General features: G+C 39.6%; 2 protein-coding genes and 1 long non-coding RNA gene across 4 annotated transcripts in view; 1 reads left to right on the forward strand and 2 right to left on the reverse strand.

The window, feature by feature from the left end:
* Nucleotides 1–1551: 1551 nt before the first annotated feature.
* LOC111562276 lies at nt 1552–17829 on the reverse strand. The gene is made up of 3 exons (XR_006585303.1): nt 17499–17829; nt 4578–4652; nt 1552–4121 (listed from the first exon to the last, which is right to left on the reverse strand). It is a non-coding gene; the product is annotated as an uncharacterized LOC111562276 (long non-coding RNA).
* Nucleotides 17830–19584: 1755 nt separating this feature from the next.
* On the forward strand, nt 19585–19900 carry LOC109491405 (cytochrome b-c1 complex subunit 7-like). The gene has a single exon (XM_045037356.1). It carries the CDS (start codon nt 19670–19672, stop codon nt 19898–19900), a length of 231 nt encoding a protein of 76 aa, XP_044893291.1. The 5' UTR covers nt 19585–19669.
* Nucleotides 19901–20703: 803 nt separating this feature from the next.
* Nucleotides 20704–22360, reverse strand: part of NMD3 (NMD3 ribosome export adaptor) — a 49989-nt gene continuing 48332 nt past the window's right edge. For both annotated transcript variants that reach the window (XM_045037350.1, XM_045037351.1), the window contains exon 17: nt 20704–20798. In XM_045037350.1, coding sequence (XP_044893285.1) covers nt 20719–20798 — 80 coding nt within the window. In that variant the 3' untranslated portion in view covers nt 20704–20718. The remainder of the gene's footprint in view (nt 20799–22360) is intronic.

Below are 22360 nucleotides of genomic sequence, written 5' to 3' on the forward strand. Positions count from 1 at the left end.
ACTCTGTCTCTCTCTCAAAAATAAATAAATATTTAAAAATTTTTTAATGATTATTATTGAAAGTTCACTTAAAAATTTTTATCTTCCTTACATTTATTTAATTCACTTATTCTTAATAATCATATTTAGATTACTGAAAATTTCATAAGACTTTAAAGCAGCTAGCCATCATCTTAACTTATTTTTCTTGCTGACAAATTTTGTAACAGGGATAGCATGAGCTTATTTGACTTTTAGTAAGCCTAAAATACAGTACCATTAACTGTTTTTAAATGCCAATAACTCTAAAGACATTCATTTTTTTAATTACACCAACTAACTTAAACTAGGTTTTATTTACCAAAGCTACCCCAGATGACATGAAATTGAGAGTACGTGGGTTGATTTCTATTACACTTCAGAGAGTTTAGAAATATTTAATTTGATAAGTGCTTATCTTTCTTTAAGCCAATTAAATAGGGGTTTACTACAAATTAATTTTGGTAACACCATTTGGAGACAGGAAACATCAATCACACATTTATAACATATGTGGATAAACATACATAAATTAACACAGAGGGCAGACACAAACTGAGAACTTAGAGCTTTCACTCTAAAATTTTAGCCATGAATCAGGTACAATAATACAAAACTCACTAGTTTACAAATAACAGTTGGATCCAAATTGTATTTCTGGCAGTTGGAATAAGGTAAGTTTACCCACTCATGTGGCTAATTTTTTTACTATTTGTGGAGAAGACTTTTAAGATTTGTATTTGCCCTTGACAAGTAATCTTATGAAAGCTGTAGACTAGAGTTTGAACACGGGAGATTTCATTGCACATTGTATTTTTAAAAACCTCCTACACACACTTATTTCCTTCAGTCTCACGTGATTATGAACAGTGTTTTAGTTATCCCTATAGTGTTTACATTTCAAAGATATGGTAAGACACACATCTTCAAGGGACAGAGAAAGAATGCAAGTTTTATCTCAGGAATTTTGGGGTATACTTGCCTATTATCTGAAATTTAAGGTAAATACTATTTAAGTCGACTTCATGCCAAGCACAGAGTCCAACAGAGGGCTTGAACTCACAACCCTGAGATCAAGACCTGAGCTGAGATCAAGAATCAGACACTTAACTGACTGAGCCACCCAGGTGCCCCTAAGGTAAATACTACTTAAATTTTTCTCTCTTTTTTTAAATTAAAAAATATATATATATATTTCATTTTATTTATTTGAGACAGAGAGTACAAGCTGGGGAAAGGGGCAGAGGAAGAGAGAGAGAGAGAGAGAGAGAGAGAGAGAAAATCTCAAGCAGACTCCATGTTCAGCATGGAGCCCAATGGGGGGCTCTGTCCCATGACCCTGGGATCATGACCTGAGCTGAAATCAAGAGTCAGATGCTCAGTTGCTCTATTTGAGCTCAAATAAATACAATTTTAAAAAATATATTTTTTTAATTTAAAAAAAGAGAAATTTAAGTAGTATTTACCTTAGGGGCACCTGGGTGGCTCAGTCAGTTAAGTGTCTGATTCTTGATCTCAGCTCAGGTTTTGATCTCAGGGTTGTGAGTTCAAACCCTCTGTTGGACTCTGTGCTTGGCATGAAGCCTACTTAAATAGTATTTACCTTAAATTTCAGATAATAGACAAGGATACCCCAATATTTGCCACCCAGGTGACTCTAAATTTCTTTTTTTAAAGTGCAGGACAATTGCATTTCCAGTGACCTGATTTTTTACATTTGAAAATGTCTGGAGGCAAATAGGAAAGGCTCTCTGTGGACTTTGTTGTTCTCAGAGTTGTGTTTTTTTTTTTTTTTCTCTAAATATCCAAATTGCAAATCAAGAATTGTTCATTTCAACTCCTTTTTTTTCTCCTTTCCTGATGGCTATCTTCAAAGAATTGGATAGCTTCTCCCATTATAATGCTTAGAGGTTGACTAGCCCACCCAATCACATTGTTTTGAGTTTGCCTTTTTGATATCAGGGAGGAATTTTCCTACCAAGGCAGAAACTAAAAGATCTCTATGCTCTAGAGCTTCAGAATTTAGTGCAGTATGCCTTTGAAAAATCTGTATAAAGTGCTCAACAAAGGCCTTTGGATGCTCTCCTTCTTTCTCAACATACAATTCAAACTTAGACCAGTTCCCCTTAGTGGGAAAAGTTCAACTACTGCTTCTATCAGCCCCTGAACAGTAGCCTTCAGCTGCTCCATTTCCTGATCATTCCTAGGAGGGCTTGAGAGAAATTCTGGTCATGTGTTTCCTCTTTGAGAGGGGTTTTCTCCAGGGTCCATCTGACTTGTCTGTTAACTACAGTACAATCAAGGGTGAAAAGAACACCTTTGCAGCTAATCAAGGCTCTTGTGAGTGAGGTTGTAAATGGCTACTAATCTAATTTCTATCAAAATTGGGTAGTATCTTCTGAAAGTGGAGGTAAAAGGGCTTTATAGTTTAAAAGATCAGTTGCTGTCCAGAGGACATGAATTCTTCAGGTGGGGCTGGAGGATTCCAAAATACATCTGCAAAGGATATTGCATAGGAAGGCCTGAGCCTGGCAGAGCCTGATCATAGAGACCTGGAAAGCAGGGGCAGTTTGAAAGGACAGCAAAAGAAGTCTGCTAAATTTACTTCCTGCTGCTTTTGCTAAATATACTTCCTGGCTTTCAGCATTTACATGAGAGACCTGTATGCCCTGGACCTAAAGATTAGGCTGGAGTGTTCTCTATAAATCTTGTAGGGGAAGAGAAGTTAAAACAGGTAGCCAGGTGTTAAAGGGATTTTGTGGGGAAGGTGGAGGAGTTTGGCGAGCTAAGGGAATTTGCTGAAGAAATAGAGCTAGATTTTAAGAAGGGGTGTTTATGTTGAATGTGTATTTTAACTTTTTCCTAAGTCTAATTTCTGTTCTTCCATCTTGTTAAGGAAGTCCCTAAGGCTAACCATTATACTTCTTTGTATCCACTTTTTAATTTGATATTTCCATAGGTACGAATAGGACAATTTTTCAGAACGAGAGCTCTCTAAAACTTTTTTCAAATACAGAAGTTTTCCAATTCCAAGGACCCATCACTGACAAGTAAGCTCTTATACCCATCTCAATAGTCACTCAAATCAATAACAATTTTATGGCACACAAGACATAAGAGGCGTCCCAAAAGAGAGTACAAAAGATGCAGCACTCATCAGACCCAGAAAGTTCACCCCCAGAGTTAGCCTAAAAAAGCAAAGACTCGGGGTCACAAGCAGTAAGAATGGTGCAATGAAAATGGTGTCTCCAGTTTCCCATGAGAACATGAGATGACTCCAGCTACAGACTTACACAAGCGCTACTAAAATGAGACTTTTCCAGCACTAACAAGACAGCAAAGGTTCAGACAATAAAGGCCCCTTATGGGCTGGAAGCTCTTATGACAAACTCCCCTAAGAACTGGCATGGCCAGACAGAGAAAGTACTGCTTGTAACTGAGTGCCTCAGAACCCTAATATTCAACTGGCCACCAAATGCAAGCTAGTATGTGTATCTTCTGGCTGGCAGTGACCAAACAGAATAGTCTCACTAGTTACAAAGCCAAGCTCTGAGGACATAGAACAAGATGAAAGAAAAACTTTATCTGGTGACCCCCAGCAAAGCTTGTCTAAACAGATGCTGGTCTGGTGAGAGCTGTGAACTCACCAGTCTGTGATGCTGGCTCAAATAACAGGCTTATAGGACTCATGCCTGTGTTCTGCTCTGTGGTTTTCTTTGTTGTGACAAATGACATGAAAGAGACAAAAGAAAACAATGACCATCTCTGGGAGAAAAAGCATCAATAAAAAACAAGAGTGCTCATAACAAACTTTTACCAGAGTTGCTATACCCGAGGAACTAGTTCACACAAATTTTCTCTCCTGCTAATCTAAATTTAGAAAAAGGAAAGAACTCTCACCACTCTAGAGTGGTCACTTACCAGACTCTGCAGGCAAAGAACTGGAAGACTGGCATGGTAAGAATTCTTACCTTCTGCTGGCTCCTGTCACAGGTCCCGGGACCTCTCAGCGGCTGCAGCCAGTGGAGAGCTCCACATTAGGCACCGAAACTACACGGGTAAAAAAACTTTTTCCTTCTTCCCTTCTTGCTGCTTTGGCTGGCCTAATAATTAAATTGACATTAGATAGATTAACGGGAGAAAAAAATGAATTTTGTACATATGAGAGCCCCATAAAAAATATGAGACTCAAAGAGGTGACCAAAGCAGGAAACTTTTATACCTTTCAGACAAGGAAACGATAAATTTGTGAAGAATCGACAAGATTAAGGGGTTTCAGCTTGGGGTATTAGTGAAGAAACAACTAGTTTTGTTAATGCAGCCTCCTTGGCCCTAAATTCCCTATCTCTAGTGATAAGAGTGCCTTCTATCCTTTGGGTACAGGAAAAGTAACTTCCGTGTGGCTTTCAGGGGGACAGAGGAGGGTCAGAATGCCCTTCTTGTGCCAGCTTCAGTTCCAGTTTCTTAAAGGACATACAAGATAGACAAAGAATACACCAAAATGTTAACAAGAGTTAATGGGTGATTTTTTTTATTTTTTGGAAATAATCAATACTTACCTGTCCCCAGTGTGATTAACTGTGATAACGTGGTTGAGGATGCTGGAGATGCTCGGTGCAGTGCAGGGCAGGTGCCTATGGAAAATGGTTCTTTTACAACAAAGCCCTCCTGAAACCAATGCCTGAAGTCCAAAGCATAGTGAAAGGCCAGCTGTGCAGACATTTTGTTGGAAGGTAAGCTTTCACTTTCTCTGATCACACCAAGTAGGAAGAGGGGCTTTAGTTAACATTCATTTGGGTGTCAGGCTTTGTGCTAGTGTTTTTCATAGATGGTCTCATTTAAATCTCCAATACTCCTATGAGTTGGGTACCAGTGTTATTCTCATTTATATATGGAGAAACTGAGGCCCAGAGTGGTTAAATAATTTGCAACAACATAATTAACAAGAGATGGAGCCAGGATCCAACAATGACTCTACAGTCCACATTGACTATGACACTCTCCCACCCATGTAATGGAAGACAGGGAGACAAATCCATCGTGTATATCTCATCCCAGCACCACCTGCTAAAATGTCCGTGGTGGAGAATTAGGCAGCACACTATCCAATGGGAAAATTCTGGATGGGGCCTGTAGGAGCCATTTGATACTGGGCCTGGCACTTGCTAGCTTTGTAACTTTGGACAAGTCATAACCCCTCCAAGCCTTGACTTCCTCATGCATAAAAGGGAAGTTATATGACCTGAACTGCAGGCCTCCTAGGATAGCTATGAAGATCAAAGGAGACAAAACACGTGGAAATCCTAGGAAAACTGTCAAGCGCCATGCAGGTAAAAACTATTATTAGTCATAATACAAATATGGAACCCTCAGAGTGTGAAGACTGGACACCAGATTGCTCTGAGAAGCTCCCAAAGGGTTATTCTCAAGGGACTGTATCATAGTGTCTCACAGACATTTGCCCTCACTGCGCCCTGATAATAGTGCTGTGCTGTTTGGAACAGGTGCCTGATTTGCACCACAGGCAAAACACACTCTGTGGAAACACCAACCTGTGAGTAATGGACTCTGAGGGTGAGCTAAGTGATAGCATTCCCAAAACGCAAACCCTGGCCTGGAAAGCCATTCAGAGAACTGACTCTGATATTCTAATAGGAAGGTCTTTCTTGGTTCATGAGAAAGAACAGAACAAGCAAAGAATGATGGTGTCCACAACATGCCGGGCCTTGCCTGTACTAGGCCCCTCACAAATATCTTCTCTGAGCCTCATATTATTATAACCCCATTTTGCAGTTAGAAAAACTGAGACTCAGAGTGGGTAAGGAGCTTGCCCACGAGATTGTTAAAAGATAATGAGAAAATTAAGGGATGAAAACACATTTACTCATCAATTTCTGTTCTGATAAAGTTATCTAAGCTTTTTTGGTTTAGTCCCTTCAAAATGAGGATAATCAATAAATGATATGATTTCTTAGATTTCTGTTGACATGTTAGGTAAAACTTACATTGATTAAAAATATTTTATTATAATATATGCCATTATTTTGAGACCAATGCATTGCTGCCAGACTCTCATGAAAATCAAATTAATTTCATTAGGTGAAAGATTTATGCGATCTGGTAGAATCATGTTAATTTAATAGGAAATAGTTTTCTCTAATTTTTTCTCAATTAAGAGGGAAAGGTTTTTGATTTTTAATTAAGAGAAATGAAAGGAATACTTATAATGAATATACCTTATTATTGTCAGTAATAAATAGACTTATATAAATTTATGTTTAACACATAAACAAATGGCCCACAAAATGAGCAGTTCCCAAAGAAATATATAGTTTTATCAAACATATCAAAGTTCACTAATAATCACCTAAATTCAAAGTAAAACAATGAGATCTCACATTTTACATATTGAATAGAGATTTTTTAAATTTCAATATTTACTTATTTTAATTTTTTTTAATGTTTATTTATTTTTGAGACAGAGACAGAGCATGAATGGGGGAGGGGCAGAGAGAGAGGGAGACACAGAATCGGAAGTAGGCTCCAGGCTCTGAGCCATCAGCCCAGAGCCCGATGCGGGGCTCGAACTCACGGACTGCAAGATCATGACCTGAGTCGAAGTCGGACGCTTAACTGACTGAGCCACCCAGGTGCCCCTAAAATTTCAGTATTTAATGTTGTTTAGTGTGATGATGGGCATTCTCAAGAACTGCTGGTGGAACTGCATACCATTACAACTTTTCTGGAAATGATTTGGTGATGCGTATAAAGATCCTTCGACAATGTGTTCTTTGACTATGATAGATTAAATATGACCAAAAATTCTTTGTCACTCCCCTCAGAAAGAGATGTGGTCTAACCACTCTCTGGAAACTGGCCTGGGACTGCTCTGACCACAAGAGCAAGCTGGAAGAGACCCTGTGCCAGTTCCATGCCCAGACTTTAAGTGGCCTGGCAGCTTCCACCTCCCCCATTTGGAATCCAATGGAGAAGACCACCTAGGTCAGGGCAGGGCAAAGGCCCCAGCCAACAGCCAGCACCAACTTGTCAGTCATTCGAGACAGTCTCCTAGGCAGTAGATCCTCCAGCCCCAGTCAAGCTACCCAGCCAGGTAACATCATGTGGGGTGAGGCAAACTGTCCCCAGATGGCAAAATTGTGTGCAAATGAATGATTACTATTGTTTTAAGAGACTGGGTTTTAAGTTTTGAGAACACGTTACATAGCAATAAATAGCTTAAGATTGACCCAATAATTTTACTTCTAGAAATTTATCGTCAGGTACTAATCAGGAAGGCAGACAAAGGCTGACATTCCAAAACATTTCTTGCAGAGTAGTTTTGGAGCATTTTAATATTTTAATTAGGAAAATAATTATGAAGATCACAGTATATCCATTATGGAAGTAATTTAAATCTTAGCAATGCAGGAAAGACTTATGATATACTTTTAGGTGGGAAAAAGTCATATAAAGAACTATGCATATAAAAAGGAAACAAATTAAGGGGTGCCTGGATGGCTCAGCCGGTTGAGCATCCGACTCTTGATTTCGGGTCAGGTTGTGATCTCATGAGTTTGTGAGATTAAGCCCTGCGTCAGGCTCTATGCTGACAGTGCAGAGCCTGTTTGGAATTCTCTCTCCCCCTCTCTCCTTGCCTCTCCCCCAATCACACACATGAGCTCTCTCATGTGTAAATAAACACTTTTAAAAAAGGAAAAAATTAAAAGTTAGTAGTGTTTTTTTCTGGGCAAAATAATTATGAGTGATTTTATTCTATCTTCATATTTTTGTGATCACTGCAGCATCAGAAAAAAATAACTCTTAAAATTAAGAAAACTATCAACTTGCAAAATCTGTCCATAGATAAAAAAAATAAATTTCCATTAACTATAGTTTCAAAGTTTTTCATAAAATCATTCTACTGAGGCATTTGGTAATATTGATGTTGAATCATCTAGTTCGCATAACTGACAAGCCAACAGGCAGTTACATTGTAATTTTTAAAGTCAGCAAGAGACAGACCTATTAGCAAAGGGCTTTGATAATCCACAAACTAGATGTAAAAATCCTGAATAATTAAGCAGTTCTAATGATGTGGCACAAAGTAAAATAATGAAGAAAAGGCTTCAGAAAAAATCAGACTAACATCTTTGAAAGTCTGTTACCTGCCAGATTTCCCACAGCCATACCACTTAATCCTGTCAACAGCCTTGTGTGGTAGATAATATTTCCATTTTCAGATGAGGACCCTATGGCCCTGACTGAAGTTCTTAAAGCCTGCGACTGCACAGCTGGGAGTCAGGCCCAATGCCTATGTTCTTCCCACAGCACCACATCGCTCCACAAACAGCATGTAAGGCTGTTTGAAAAAGTCTTTCTTTTATTCGAACACAATTAATGAAATATTTAATTGGACTTTTTAAGCCTCTTTCGTAGAATCACTTTCTTCTTGCAGAACTTGAAGTAATCCTAAAAAAGTCAAAGCCAATTTCGTGACAAGCCTTGACTTTTCTTGAACAATTGAAAGGGGCTTGGGGGAGAACGACCGGCTTACAAAGCAGAGGTACTTATGACACAGTACCTCTCCTCCTTGTGCTCTCTTCTCTGGCATCTCTTCAAAGCCCTATTTTTTTTTAATTTTTTTTTAATGTGTATTTATTCTTGAGAGAGAGAGAGCACACACGCATGAGTTGGGGAGGGGCAGAGAGCGAGGGAGACACAGAATCTGAAGCAGATTCTCTGTACTGAGCTGTCAGCACAGAGCCTGACATGGGGCCCGAACCCATGAACCATAAGGTCATGACCTGAGCCAAAGTTGGACACTTAACCGACTGAGCGACACAGGTACCACCAAAGCCCTATCTTTAGTATGGCTGAGGCTTTTAGTAAGCTGGAATCTGGCTGTGCTTTTTAGTTTCATTCACTATTCATATTTGTTTTGGTTTCCAACAGGCCATATTCATTTTGGGATCCAAGATGTGAGGAGCCAGTACCACAGAGAGGCCCCACGGGGCATTTGACAGGATAAAATGGAGACAGATGTCAACCAAGCCCAGTGGTGTTTTGTTTTTAAGGGAGTAACTAATAGTAATAACAGCTAAGATTTCCATAGAGCTTATTTGCATCAGCCCTGTACTATGCACTTTACATGTGAACATTATCCTATTTAAATCCTCACAACTCTAAGAGGTACACACTAATTTTGATCTACATTTTACAGGTGAAGATGCTAAGGACCCAGCTACCAGACAGGTGGTAGTCAGGGTATGAACTGTTTGTCTGATCTCAGTCCCTGCTTCTAACTGCCACATAGACTGCATTCGGCAGGGCTGTGGTTTCAGGGAGAAGTCTGCATCTTTACTCTTCTGTCAGCTCCAGAGGGAACCCTGAGTGAGCACTGGGAGAAAGGCCATGGCTGGGAGAATGGAGAAATGGGAATCCCAGTTTTGCAAGGCCAAGCTGGAAGGTGGCTTTTCCCAGGGTGCTTCTCAGTACCAAAGTGCTAAGTACCTTGAGCCTTCTTTTAAAGTGTATTTCTAGGGGCGCCTGGGTGGCTCAGTTGGTTACGCATCCGACTTCAGCTCAGGTCTGATTTCACTGTTTGTGGGTTCAAGCCCTGCATTGGGTTCTGTGCTGACAGCTCAGAGCCTGGAGCCCACTTCAGATTCTGTGTCTCTCTCTCTCTCTGACCATCCCCCGCTCACAATGTGTCTCTCTCTCTCAAAAATAAATAAACATTTAAAAAATTCTAAAAATAAAAAAAATTAAAATAAATAATAAAATAAATGTATTTCTATTCATTCACCATTCCCTATATCTAAAAGGATATAAGGGGGGCCTGGGTGGCTCAGTCGGTTGAGTGTCCAAATCTTGATCTCGGCTCAGGTCATAATCCCAGGGTCATGGGATCAAGCCCCGTGTTGGGCTCCATGCTCAGTGTGGAGCCTGCTTGAGATACTCTCTCTCCATTTGCTCCTCCCCTGATTGCGCACACACTCTCTAAAATAAAATTTTAAAAAGTCATAAAAAACTAAAAGGATTTAAGGTAGTTTATTATGGTAGAAAAAAATACAACATGAAGAAAGAAAAAAAAAAGAATGGACCTTTAAATATTCAATGGCTCACATAAAATCATGAGCAGCAATTGTCACAGATCACAGTGTTCGTTAAATTGAAATAAACCAGTGGCTCAAGACCAGCATAACTAATGCCACTATTAAGATTGGGAAAATATTTTATCCTGAAAGCAAAGTGGCACAGTACAATGTGATAAGCAGCGCCCTCAAATCTGCAAATATATGCTTAAATATCAGGCAGCAGAACAGTGTGGCTGAGCACAGAGACGCTAGAGCCAGACTTCCTGGGTTCCACCACTTTCCAGCTAGGTAATCTAGGGAAAGTTATCTAAACTGTCTGTGCCTCAGTCTCTTCCTTTAGAAATGGGGACTAGGGAAACATGGAGGATTAAATGAGATAATGGATATAAAGCAGCGTCTGGCATGCATACAGCCCTGTGCCTGTGTGTTCTAAAGTTACCATCAGCCTGGCTTGAAACGTAGCAGATACTTCCCACCATAGGACCCCTGTACCCATTGCATCCTCTGCCTGGCACACTCTTCCCCCATCACACATGTGGCTCACTCCTAACCCTCCTTCAAGTCTTTGCTCTAATGTCACTTTCTCAGTGAGTTTCCAAACAACACTATTTAAAATAAACTGAGATGTTTTCCCTATTCTTCTCCCACAAACTTAGTAGCCTTTATCTCCTGCCCCAGTTCATTTTTGTCCTTCTTCTGAACATTCCTCATGCTCAAATAACCAATCACATTATTTCCTCTGTTTTTTGTCTATTTTCCTCCACTAAATGAAGGCAGGTTTCTGTTTAATTCACTGCTCCATTCCCAGCACCCAGAACAGAGCATGGCAGAGTTAACTTCCAATAAACACGCGTTGAATAAAATCAATGAACAAATTAATCACTGTACAGTCAATTGCATGGTCCCTATGAAACACCTGTAACGGTAAGTCAGTCAAAAAGTGAACCTGTAAGTTGTCTGGACTTTTCAATCATCTCATAATAATTTGAGAAAGAGTTTGAAAGTCTTATGAAATTTTTTGATAAGAGGTAATTCCACTGAGATTTTAGGTGACATGTACTGTTTTATACTCTTCGGTGAGTTCAGAATTAGTGATTAAGAGTCACTTTCAGCAGGGGCGCAGCTAGATAGAATAGTCAAAACATGGAGTAAGAATAAAGCATTACTGGAATCAAATCATCACTCTGTCAGTTCTTAATGGAGCCAGTCCAAATAAATCATAGGTTTTATCATCCAGTTCTCTCCTGACAGCAAAGCAAGGACAGGGAAGCCAGTTATTAATGAGAACATCTTATTTTATGCATCAAAGGAACTCTATGCTTCCTAACACAAAGGCAAGTGTTAAATGTGCAGAACTTGGGGAGAGACACCAGGACACGTGGGGCTCTTGCTTAGTACTAACAGTTACGTGCCTGCACAAGCCTCAGTGGTGAGGAACCACCTTTTTAGTCAGCGAAAGGCAATCTAGCAGAACGGAAAACATGCCACAAAAAGAGCAACAGAGGTCAATGAGGTGAGTCAGGCTCCAGGTGGAGCTGGGAAACTCTCCCAGTCCCAAAGGCAGATTGACCTGTGTCATCCACTTGTGGTGAAATGCCAACATCAAAGCAGCTGACATTACTATACACGACTTTTAGGCCAAACAAAAAACTTTGGGTAGCTCTTGGCTTTCCCATGGTTGAAGTATAAGAGCTAAGAATATTTCTATGATAAATGAGATTTCTTTATAAGGTATTTTAGGGGGAAAAAAAAAGTTGAATGGACTAAAGCTGCATTCTGAGCATCCTACTGTTAACCTTATCTTTCTTCATGTAAATTGTGGCCTGAGCACAGACCTCACTGAGGTTCCCAACATGAGAAAGAACTGTGTGGCATAAATTGATGGCTGTGAATGAGCCTGTGCCTCAAGGCCCATAAAGCCATCCCATGCCCTCAGCTCACACCAGCCCAGCCACTTTCCACTTGGGTCTCTAGTCTTCTGATTCTTAATTAAATTCAACCCCATCTTACTCCATTCTTTTTTTTTTTTTTAAGTGTGATTCTTTTCTCACAGCTAAGCAATAGGTTCCTTAAAGGACAAGGGCTACGCTTTACAATTCTTCTCTTGCACCCATAAGACTGGGCACCATTGAATTGACATAAAACATTGTGTAAGTTTAAGGTGTACAACACGTTGAGTTGATACACTTATATACTGTGATTACTAAGGTAGCATTAATTAACACCTCCATCACTTTTCTTTTTAAAAAATCAACTCAGTTTCACTGACTTTTTTCTATTATTTTTCTAGTCTTTATTTCATTTATTTCTGCTGTTCTTTGTTATTTCCCCTCTTCTGCTAACTTTGGACTTGGTTTATTCTTTTTTGTAGTTGCTTATGGTGTGAAATCAGATAAAGATAGTTCTTTTTTCTTTTTTGGGCGGGTATTTTCTGCTTTTTTTATTTTTTAAAATTTTTATCCAAATTAGTTAGCATACAGTGCAGCAATGATTTCATTAGTAGATTCCTTAATGCCCCTCACCCATGTAGCCCATCCCCCCTCCCACAACCCTCCAGGAACCCCCAGTTTGTTCTCCATATTTACAAGTCTCTTATGTTTTGTCCCCCTCCGTTTTTATATGATTTTTGTTTCCTTTCCCTTATGTTCATCTGTTTTGTCTCTTAAAGTACTCACATGAGTGAAGACATATGATTTTTGTCTTTCTCTAATTTCACTTAGCATAATACCCTCCAGTTCCATCCACGTAGTTGCCAATAGCAAGATTTCATTCTTTTTAATTGACGAGTAATACTCCATTGTGTATATATACCACATCTTCTTTATCCATTCATCCATCGATGGACATTTGGGCTCTTTCCATACTTTGGCTATTGTTGATAGTGCTGCTATAAACATGGGGATGCATGTGTCCCTTCGAAACAGCACACCTGTATCCCATGGATAAATGCCTAGTAGCTCAATTGCTGGGTTGTAGGGTAGTTCTATTTTTAATTTTTTGAGGAACCTCCATACTGTTTTCCAGAGTGGCTGTACCAGCTTGCATTCCCAAGATCTTTTTTCTTAATGTAGGTCTTTGTTGTTATAAACTTCCCTCTTAGAACTACTTTTACTGCATCCCATAGGGTTTGGTATGTTGTGTTTCCATTTTTGTTTAAAGATATATATTTTTTTAATTTTGCTTTTGATTTCTTAGACCCATTGCTTGTTCACAAGCATATTGATTTCCATATGTTTGTTAATTTTCCATCTTTCCTCCTTTTATTATTGATTTCTAGTTTCATATTATTGTGGTCAGGAAAGATACTTAAGATTTCAATATTCTTAAATTTGCTAAGATTTGTTTTGTGACTTATCACATAATCCATCCTGGAGAATGTTTCATGTGCACTTGAGAAGAATGTGTATTGCACTTCTGTTGGGTGAAACATTCTGTATATGTCTGTTAGATCCATTTGGTCTAAGGTATAGTTCAAGTCTGGAGTTTCCTTACTGATTTTCTGTCTATATCCATTGTTGAAAGGGTACTAAAGTCCCCTACTATTAATTGTATCATTTTGTCTATTTCTGCCTTCAGATCTCTATTTGCTTACTGTATTTAGGTGCTCCAGTTATGAGGACATAAATAATTGTAATAACATGTTGATGAATTGACCTATTTTCATTATATAATGACCTTCTTTGTTTCTTGTTACCATTTTTGGCTTAAAGTCTATTTTGTCTGATAGAAGTATAGCTACTCCTGCTCTCTTTTGGTTCCCACTTGCACAGAATATCTCTTTCCATGTCTTCACTTGAAGCCTATGTGTGTTCTGAAAGTGGAAAGTCTCTTGTAGGTAGCATATAGTTGGGTATTGTTATCCACTCAGCCACTCTCTGTCTTTTGACTGGTGGATTCAATTCACCTACATTTAGAATAATTAATGGTAGGTAAGAACTTACTAATGTCACCTTATTTATTGCTTTCTGGCTGTTTTGTAGTTCCACTGTTCCTTTTTTCCTTTCTTTCTGCCTGCTTTTGTGAATTGATTTTCTGCGGTATTTGCTGATTCTCCTCTTTATCTTTTGTGAATCAACTACAGGTTTTTGCTTTGTGGTTAGCAAGATGTGTACATAAGCCATCTCGTAACTAAAACTGTCCATTTTAAACTTATAGCAACTTAACTTCAATTACACATAGAAGGTCCACCTTTCTACCCCTCCCCTTTTGTTTTTGATGTTACAATTTACTTCTTTTTATATTGTGTATTAACAAATTATACTAACTATAGTTATTTCTAGTTCTCTTGTCCTTTGATCTTATACTAAAGTGGTTAACACACCACCACTACAGTATTAGTCTGAATTTGACCATATGCTTAGCTTTACCAGTGTGTTGCCTATTTTCATGTTACTAATTAGATCCTTTCACTTTAGCTGGAAGAACGCCTTTCAGCATTTTTTGTAAGGCAGGTCTAGTGGGGATTAACTTCTTCAGCTTTTGTTTGTCTGTGAAAGTCTTTATCTCTCCTTTTCTGAATTTTTTTTTTTTAATGTTTATTCACTTTTGAGAGACACAGCACGAGCAGGGAAGGGGCAGAGAGGGAGATACAAAAACCAAAGCAGGTTGCAGGCTCTGAGCTATTAGCACAGAGCCTGATGTGGGACTCAAACTCACCAACCCTGAGGTCATGACCTGAGCTGAAGTCAGACACTTAACTGACTGAGTCACCCAGATACCCTTCTGAATTCTTGATTGACAGGTTTTGTTCTCTCACCACTTTGAATATATCATACCACTCTCTCCAGGCCTGTAAGGTTTATGCTAAGAAATGCACTCACAGTGTGGGGCATTGAGGCAGTGGGGATACCTATGGGCCAATTGAGGGAATCTACTAGCAAAGAGTTTTTAGTGGTTCATGGGCAGTCTTCTTGGTGGAATCTGTGACACAGTCGGATCCACATCTCTTTCATGCTCTCCAAGAGTTCAGATTGTTGCTCTTCCAACTTTTCCTGCCCCCCTCAGTCATGGAGCTCATGACTCAGTACTCTGGATGGAGAAGAGAAAAATGAGCCTCTTTGGCAGTGTCCCACACAGCTGGGGAAGCCAGATGCTCACCCACACATTCCTTTTCCTCTACAGGAGAGATCAAAGGCCAAGAAGATTTCTCTTGGCCCTAAGCTGTGTTGCCTTGGGGTAGAAGTGATAGAGATAAAATCAAACTGTTCCTCTCACCCCTTCCAAACTGCATGCATCCAAACTCATGCTTTTTTTGTTTCTATGGTGTGCTGGAACTTCTCCACTGGAAACCTGGCTCTTTTGTTTGTGGGTGACTGTTGAAGACTGTTTTATGGGGGCTCCTGGACTGCAGCCCAAAAGGGGCTAGAGCCAGTTCACAGTCCACAGCTGGGACCAACATCTATATGCCTATTCTGTGATGTATGGATGGGCAAAGACTCCTCCCAGATCCTGTGGCATGTGGTACTGGATCCCACAGCTTCTACAAAGGCACTCTGATGGATGCTACATTGTTGTTGTTGGGAGAAGGACACAAACTATGGGCATCTGATTCAGCCATAAAGCTGACATCACCCTCCAAACAGCCCAGCCCTTATCTCTCAGCAAGCTGAGAAACTCAAGAACAGAAAATTATTGACATCTTACCTCTTTACCGCAAAACTCTTGGATACATCAACCAACTCTTAACCTCCAGCTCCATTCCTACCTTTCAGCTTCATCTCTGTCCAATATTGCCTCTAAACTTTGAACTCTAGTTTTCTAAACTAAAACAGCCCCCTGTTTTCTATCCTATGCTTGCCCTTTGGATTTGAAATGGACTTGGCTTCTTGGATTTGATACCCTCCTTACTCTCTGGCTCCATCCACCCAGAGTTTTTACTCCAGGATGTCAAGCCTAGGCTCCCAGGATCCAATCTGTCATTATCCACTGCTACGGAACTTATCTAGAGTTCCCTTTGGGGAGAGCAGGCAAGAGTAGATGATGATTGGTCATGCCACAATTATCATGAACACAATCAGAAGGGGAGGGTACAATTCTGCTCACTGCTGCTTCTACCACCAGCATCAGCAACACATGTCCATGTCCTGGATGAGTGAGAAGGAACAGTCTGGCTTAGCTCACCACCACCAGAAGCAACAATTGATTTATCAGGGACAACAAGGCATGACAATAGAGAAGACTACCCAACTATAAGCTCCCTGTAGGGGAATCATATGTGCATCTTATTCATAACTGCTTCTTCATGGCAGGCCGGTGTATAACATGTTAGTAGGTTTTGATAAATGTGTTCAAATAATTAATCAGGAAAAGAGTGGTACTATCTTTGATTTCCATCTCATTGTCCTTGAAAAGAATTTAAGGCAATAAACATGAATGTTCCAATAATGATGTGAGACCTTGCAAATATATAAATAGATCAAATGAGTCACATGTAGTCTTTACTCTTAAGAAGTTTATAGCTCCCTTTAAGCACAAAGGCAGACATGTTTTAGACACTATGTGTTAAGAATTCCACTACAAGTATGGATAAAGTACTATGGGCACACAGCACTGTATGGTATAGTATGTATATACGTATGTAATTTATTATGTTCACGTTGGGAGCCTATAGGAAAAGAAAGTGACATTTGAGCTGGGCTTTGAAATATGAAGTATTTTAAAGAAACTTATAACAAGGATGAGACTGACCATATTAGGACTCTGAGGAAAAGCCCCAGCCTGACAACAGAGTCAGGTTCAGGGCTGCTAATGCCTCTCTGGTAGACAGCAAATTGCGAACAAGTAGTCTCTATCACAGAGAGTCCAGGGTATATTCGAGATGTCCTAGAAGAACCCTGGGGTCATATATTGGGAGCACAAGGTTTATGACAATTGCAACTCTCCCCCAAAGTTGACTAACGATCCATGCAGCTCAGCCTGGAAAATGTCTGACACTGATCAGTTTTAAGGTTCCCTCAGCTGTTTCGGGGCTATTCTGCAGGCCCTGGGGATCTAAGCCAGATGAGAATTCTGGTTCTTCAGAGAGGGCCTGGAACCATTTGAGCCATTAGAGCATGGCTGGCTCTCTGTGGTCACTCCAAGAAGATACCTCCTATGGCAATTTCCTCAGCTCCTCAGACCACCAGAAATAGAGCCTCCCTGAAGACCTAGGCTGGTCTGTACATACGGATGTAGACATAAACTAGGGGATACCTTTTTACCTGCAGTACCTATAAAATCAGTAGGATATAGGTTGGGACCCAGATACTGATGCCCATATGGGAAGAAACAGTCCATGACCAGTAAAAATGTGGTGTGATGTATTAAAGCCAGAAATAGTAACTCTACAGAGTAAGAAGCCAGTTATACATAATTAAAGAGGAAGTGAGACCCCAAGCAGCTAACCTGAAGACTCTAGGAAAGTACCACAGGCTGTGAATCAGGATATTCATAGATCTCCCCAAACTTCATCAGGGCCCCAGCTGCAGCACTGCTACTTGCTGTTTGTCTGTGGACAAATCACATTTCTGTTAATTAAATGAGTATTATCCATTTAAAAAAATAAAATCTTTTTTTTTTTTTTAAAGGAGGGGTTTCTGGCTGGTTTAGTCTGTAGAGAATGCTGACTCTTAATCTTGGGGTTGTGACTTCAAGCCCCATGTTAGGTGTAGAGATTACTTAAAAAAATAAACTCTTGGGGCGCCTGGGTGGCTCAGTCGGTTGGGTGTCCGACTTTGGCTCAGGTCATGATCTCACGGTCTGTGAGTTTGAGCCCCGCATCGGGCTCTGGGCTGACAGCTCAGAGCCTGGAGCCTGTTTCAGATTCTGTGTCTCCCTCTCTCTGACCCTCCCCTGCTCATGCTCTGTCTCTCTCTGTCTCTCTCTGTCTCAAAAATAAATAAATGTTAAAAAAAAAAATTAAAAAAAATAAAAAAAATCTTTGAAATAAATATATAAATATTATCAACAGTATTATCATAATAGAGGAAAGAATCCATTTGCAAAGAATAAATGAGCCTCATTTAAATTATATTATGAACTAGGGATGCCCAGGTGGCTCTGTCGGTTGAGTGTCAGACTCTTGATCTTGGTTTAGGTCTTGATCTCATGTCATGAGTTTGGGCCCCACCGTGGGCTCCATGCTGGTCATGGAGCCTATTTAAGAAGAAGAAAAAAAATTATATTATGAACTAGAATTAACAACTAACAACAGTATCTTAAATAGTACAAAGTTTCAATTTCCAAGATACTTTCCCATTCATCATTATATATAATGCTTGTTATCCCTGGTGAGGTGGGCCAGTGAGACACTAACAGAGAGACTAACATGGACCTCCCACTGTTTCACAGCAAAGCAGGAGTCAAGCCCAAGAAGACTAATTCCCAGTCCCATGGTTTCTTAATCCTGATTGTGTGGCCACCAAGAAAACCACTGTAATCCTCTCATTTTACTGATTTTAATGATTTTATCCAATCATTTCCAGATTTTATCTGCAAGGTGCTTTCTAGCTGAGTTTCTCTGGTGACAAATTTCTATAGCTAACTGCTCAGTACTCAAAGCACCTAACACCTTAATACCTACTACATACTTTATGAAAATGTTTTGTGGTAGCGTTTGAAACAAATAATCATCTTTCTTCTCTTTATGATGTGTGTTTCCTTTTGTATATAGTAAGAGGAATATAAAACAAATGAACTTTACATCAGGCTTGTCTGAAATCACAACTTGGTAAGTGTATGTTAAGGTTGGTAAGACATGCTGTTAGGGAGTTCTGAGGAACAATTCATCACAATAGAGACTTTTAGAAAATTCCATATATTGCCTTATTTTAAAATCTGAATTCGGGAATCAGGAAGGATGCCAGCGAGGTCTTTAATTTGTTTGCCACTGTATGCAAAGTGCCCAGTGCCCAACCCTGAGCAAGCAGGCACTCCCTCAGTGCGTGCCCACTGGTCTCCAGTGTTTCCTGGGCCGGTCCCACCCACTGTACCTCACCTCAGGTCACCAGCATGCTTACCATTATCTCCAGACATGATATGTGCCCCCTTCGCCACCCGGTGTTCCATTTGCAGCTTTGTCTTGTCCAACTTCCAGCTCTGGTTTCTGTTATCAATTAGCATAAGCTTGAAAAGAAGCACTGGCCCACATGTTGGCTGGGTAATAAATTTACACCAAAATCACAGAGGAATAAATGGAAAATCCAGCAAAACAGCTTAATGAAACTTGGCAGCAAGCATGAAATAAAAATGTCCTGCTCCTCTTTTGAAATCTATTTTTTGAGGACACTTACAAGCTGCTGGTATTACTTGGAGTGCAGCCATAAGCAAAACCAAAGAACAGAGGAAAGGAGTAGGGAAGGAAAGAAGTTAGCTGGCCAGTAGACTCTAGGTTCACTTGGTTAGTTTTGCTCAAAACTACTAAGTCACTGACCTTTGTCATTTAGTTTAATACATTAGTCTTTTAAGAGTCTCGGGTCAAAATGGGGAGCTGGCCTGCGGTTGCAGCATCAAGCCAGTGGCTGGAGGGTATTTGAAAATGGTATTACAATGCTGCAGGGTTCAATAAACTGGGACTAATGCAAGATGATACAACATATGAGAATGATGATGTGAAAGAGGCCATAAGAAGGCTTCCTGAGAACCTTTATAACTACAGGATATTTCGCATTAAGAGAGCACTGGACCTGACCATGAGGCACCAGGTCTTGCTTAAAGTGCAGTGGACAAAATATGAGGAGGATAAATTCTACCTTGAACCATATCTGAAAGAAGTTATTTGGGAAAGAGAAGAATGGGCAAATAAATAATCATGGAGTTGATATCTGTGGTTGCAGCTGCCCTCAAATATTTTTAAGAAGTTGGGTAAACCCGAAATGTACAATTTGGAACTATCTGAGCTGCAAATGTTATTACTTTAAATAAATGCCTATTGTAATTATTTAAAAAAAATACGTTAGTTTTTTAAGAATATATCTAACAGTTGAACCCAAAGAAAACTCAAAGGTTTGATATGTTAATGATAGAATTTAAGAGAGTATGACACTTGAGACTTACAGGTAGGAACTTACTTGTAAGACCTCTTATACCCTCCTTTTAGATTTAAAAAACAAAGCTCAAACTTGATTGTAAGTTTTCAATAGAAGTTCTCCCAACACTCATTCTAAAAGAAAACCACAAGATTCCATCTGTCATATTCTGACTTTACCACAGTTTACCTCTTTGGTAATCCGTAAGCTTTTCTCTGATGCCAGACTGTGCAGACTCAAATCTCAGTTCTGCCACTTACTAGCTGAACCACTTGGGGCAAAGTACTGAACCCTTCTTTTATCACTTACTAGCTGTATAACCTCAAATAAGTGATTTAAACCTCTTCTGTCTCCGTTTCCTCATCTAAATGGAGATAATACTATTACCTACCTCACAAAGTTTTTGTTAAGGATTACATAAATTAACGTATATTAGGCACTTAGAATGATGACTGACATGTAGTAAAAGCCATCTGTCGTTATTATTTCCTCTTTAGAATAGACATCCTATAGGTCTATAATCTCAACAAGAATTGGTGATGCAAATACTAACCATAAGCCCCAGGAAGAACAGAAGATAATGAGAAAGCAATGTTAAATCACAAATTCCACATTCCATCCAGCAGTTTTAACCAGTGAGCTGCAGTTTCACTTTTTCTCCTTTGATCACCCTTTTGATCTAGAAATACAAGAAAGGTGGTGAACTTGAAAGGCAAACAGCAAGAAGGAGGAAGCAGGGGAAATAAGCTGGTGGACTTTAGACTGGACAGTCAGCTCCCTTAGTGTGGAAAGCTTCACCTGCCCCAGTGCTGCTCTGACATGGTTCCACCTTTTCCTTCCCTACTTCCTGGCCACAGAAGCGTGGAGAAATGGAGAGAACCCTACGCTGGGACTGGCAAACTCCCAGAGCCATCAGATGTAGAAAAAAGGGCATGAATCGGAATCAGGCCTCTCGTCTGTCTGTGGCTCTGTCACACACCTTTGAGTGTCCTAGGGTGGGTCACCTGAATTCTCCTGGTTTACTTCGTCTTCAGAACGAACAGAGAAAACCTATGCTAAGTACCTCATGTGAAAATAAATTGAAATAAGGCATGTGAAAGCATTGTGAAAAGTATAAAGTACTATAAAAAGTTTCATTAATGACAGGATTTGAATTACTATAGCTTTCTCTAATGTTAACAGATACTATACACAAAAAAAGGTTCTATTATCAAATTAGCTTAGCAAATGCTGGGTTAAGAAAATTCACCAGATTTCTCTACTTAGGATAGTGGTCCCAAACCCTAGATCTAATATGCCTTTGGTGAAAACGTCTATCTTTGTAACACCTCCTTTACACCCTGAAACAAAATTCATAGACATATCCTACATAAACAATTTCCAAAAGGACCACCAACAACAAACTATGGATTTTAATATATAAATTCTTGGGAATAACTAAACCAAAAGACGTAAGTCAGACACTTGTATGGAGAATCACGTGAATATGACAGTTCAAACGGGGCTACGAAGTTGTGCTGCACCAGTGACTCAAATACGAGTTGTGTTTGCTCACGATGTGCTTTTCTGAAATAAATAATTCTTGGCAAAGCTCCAAACAAAATACAATCTTCCCTTGACTGACATGGTCATTCATTATAGTCCTAAGACATTCAGTGTCTATTATAAAATCACAACTACTTTGTATTTATATGTAAAATGGAGGTAGGTCCTCAGCTTAATTATAAACAGATTTTTCAGCTATATGACAATAATGACAAGAGTAAGTCCCAGACAGCCAGAGATAATTCTTGCTTTTGTGGGACTGTCTGTGCAATGCAAGCTAGCTAGTGTCCATAACCTCTAGGCCAATCAGTATGACAATAAAACACTCCCAGAAATTTATAATTTATAAAATACTCCCTAGGGGACAGTACCACTCCATTGAGAATCACTGTTACAGTCTTTAACATGACAATGTGACCTATAAAGAAGGAAACAGCAGAATATGTAACAACAGAACACTTTTTTTCTCTTGCTTAACAACAGAACACTTTTCTTTCCCAAGAAAGTCAGTCTAGGAAGACTATCGTTTCACTAATCACACTTTGGGAAATACTGGTATCGATCATTTTTTAAAAAGAAGATTCAATAGAGAAAGCCTATGAAGTAACCTGCCACAAGTGAACATCAGTAAGAAGGCTCCGGAGATATGTTTTCCAGGAAAGTCTGATGCTTGGTTGGACCTCTCAATTTGTTACA

This window comes from Felis catus, chromosome C2 (assembly GCF_018350175.1).
Source record: "Felis catus isolate Fca126 chromosome C2, F.catus_Fca126_mat1.0, whole genome shotgun sequence".
NCBI lineage: Eukaryota > Metazoa > Chordata > Mammalia > Carnivora > Felidae > Felis > Felis catus.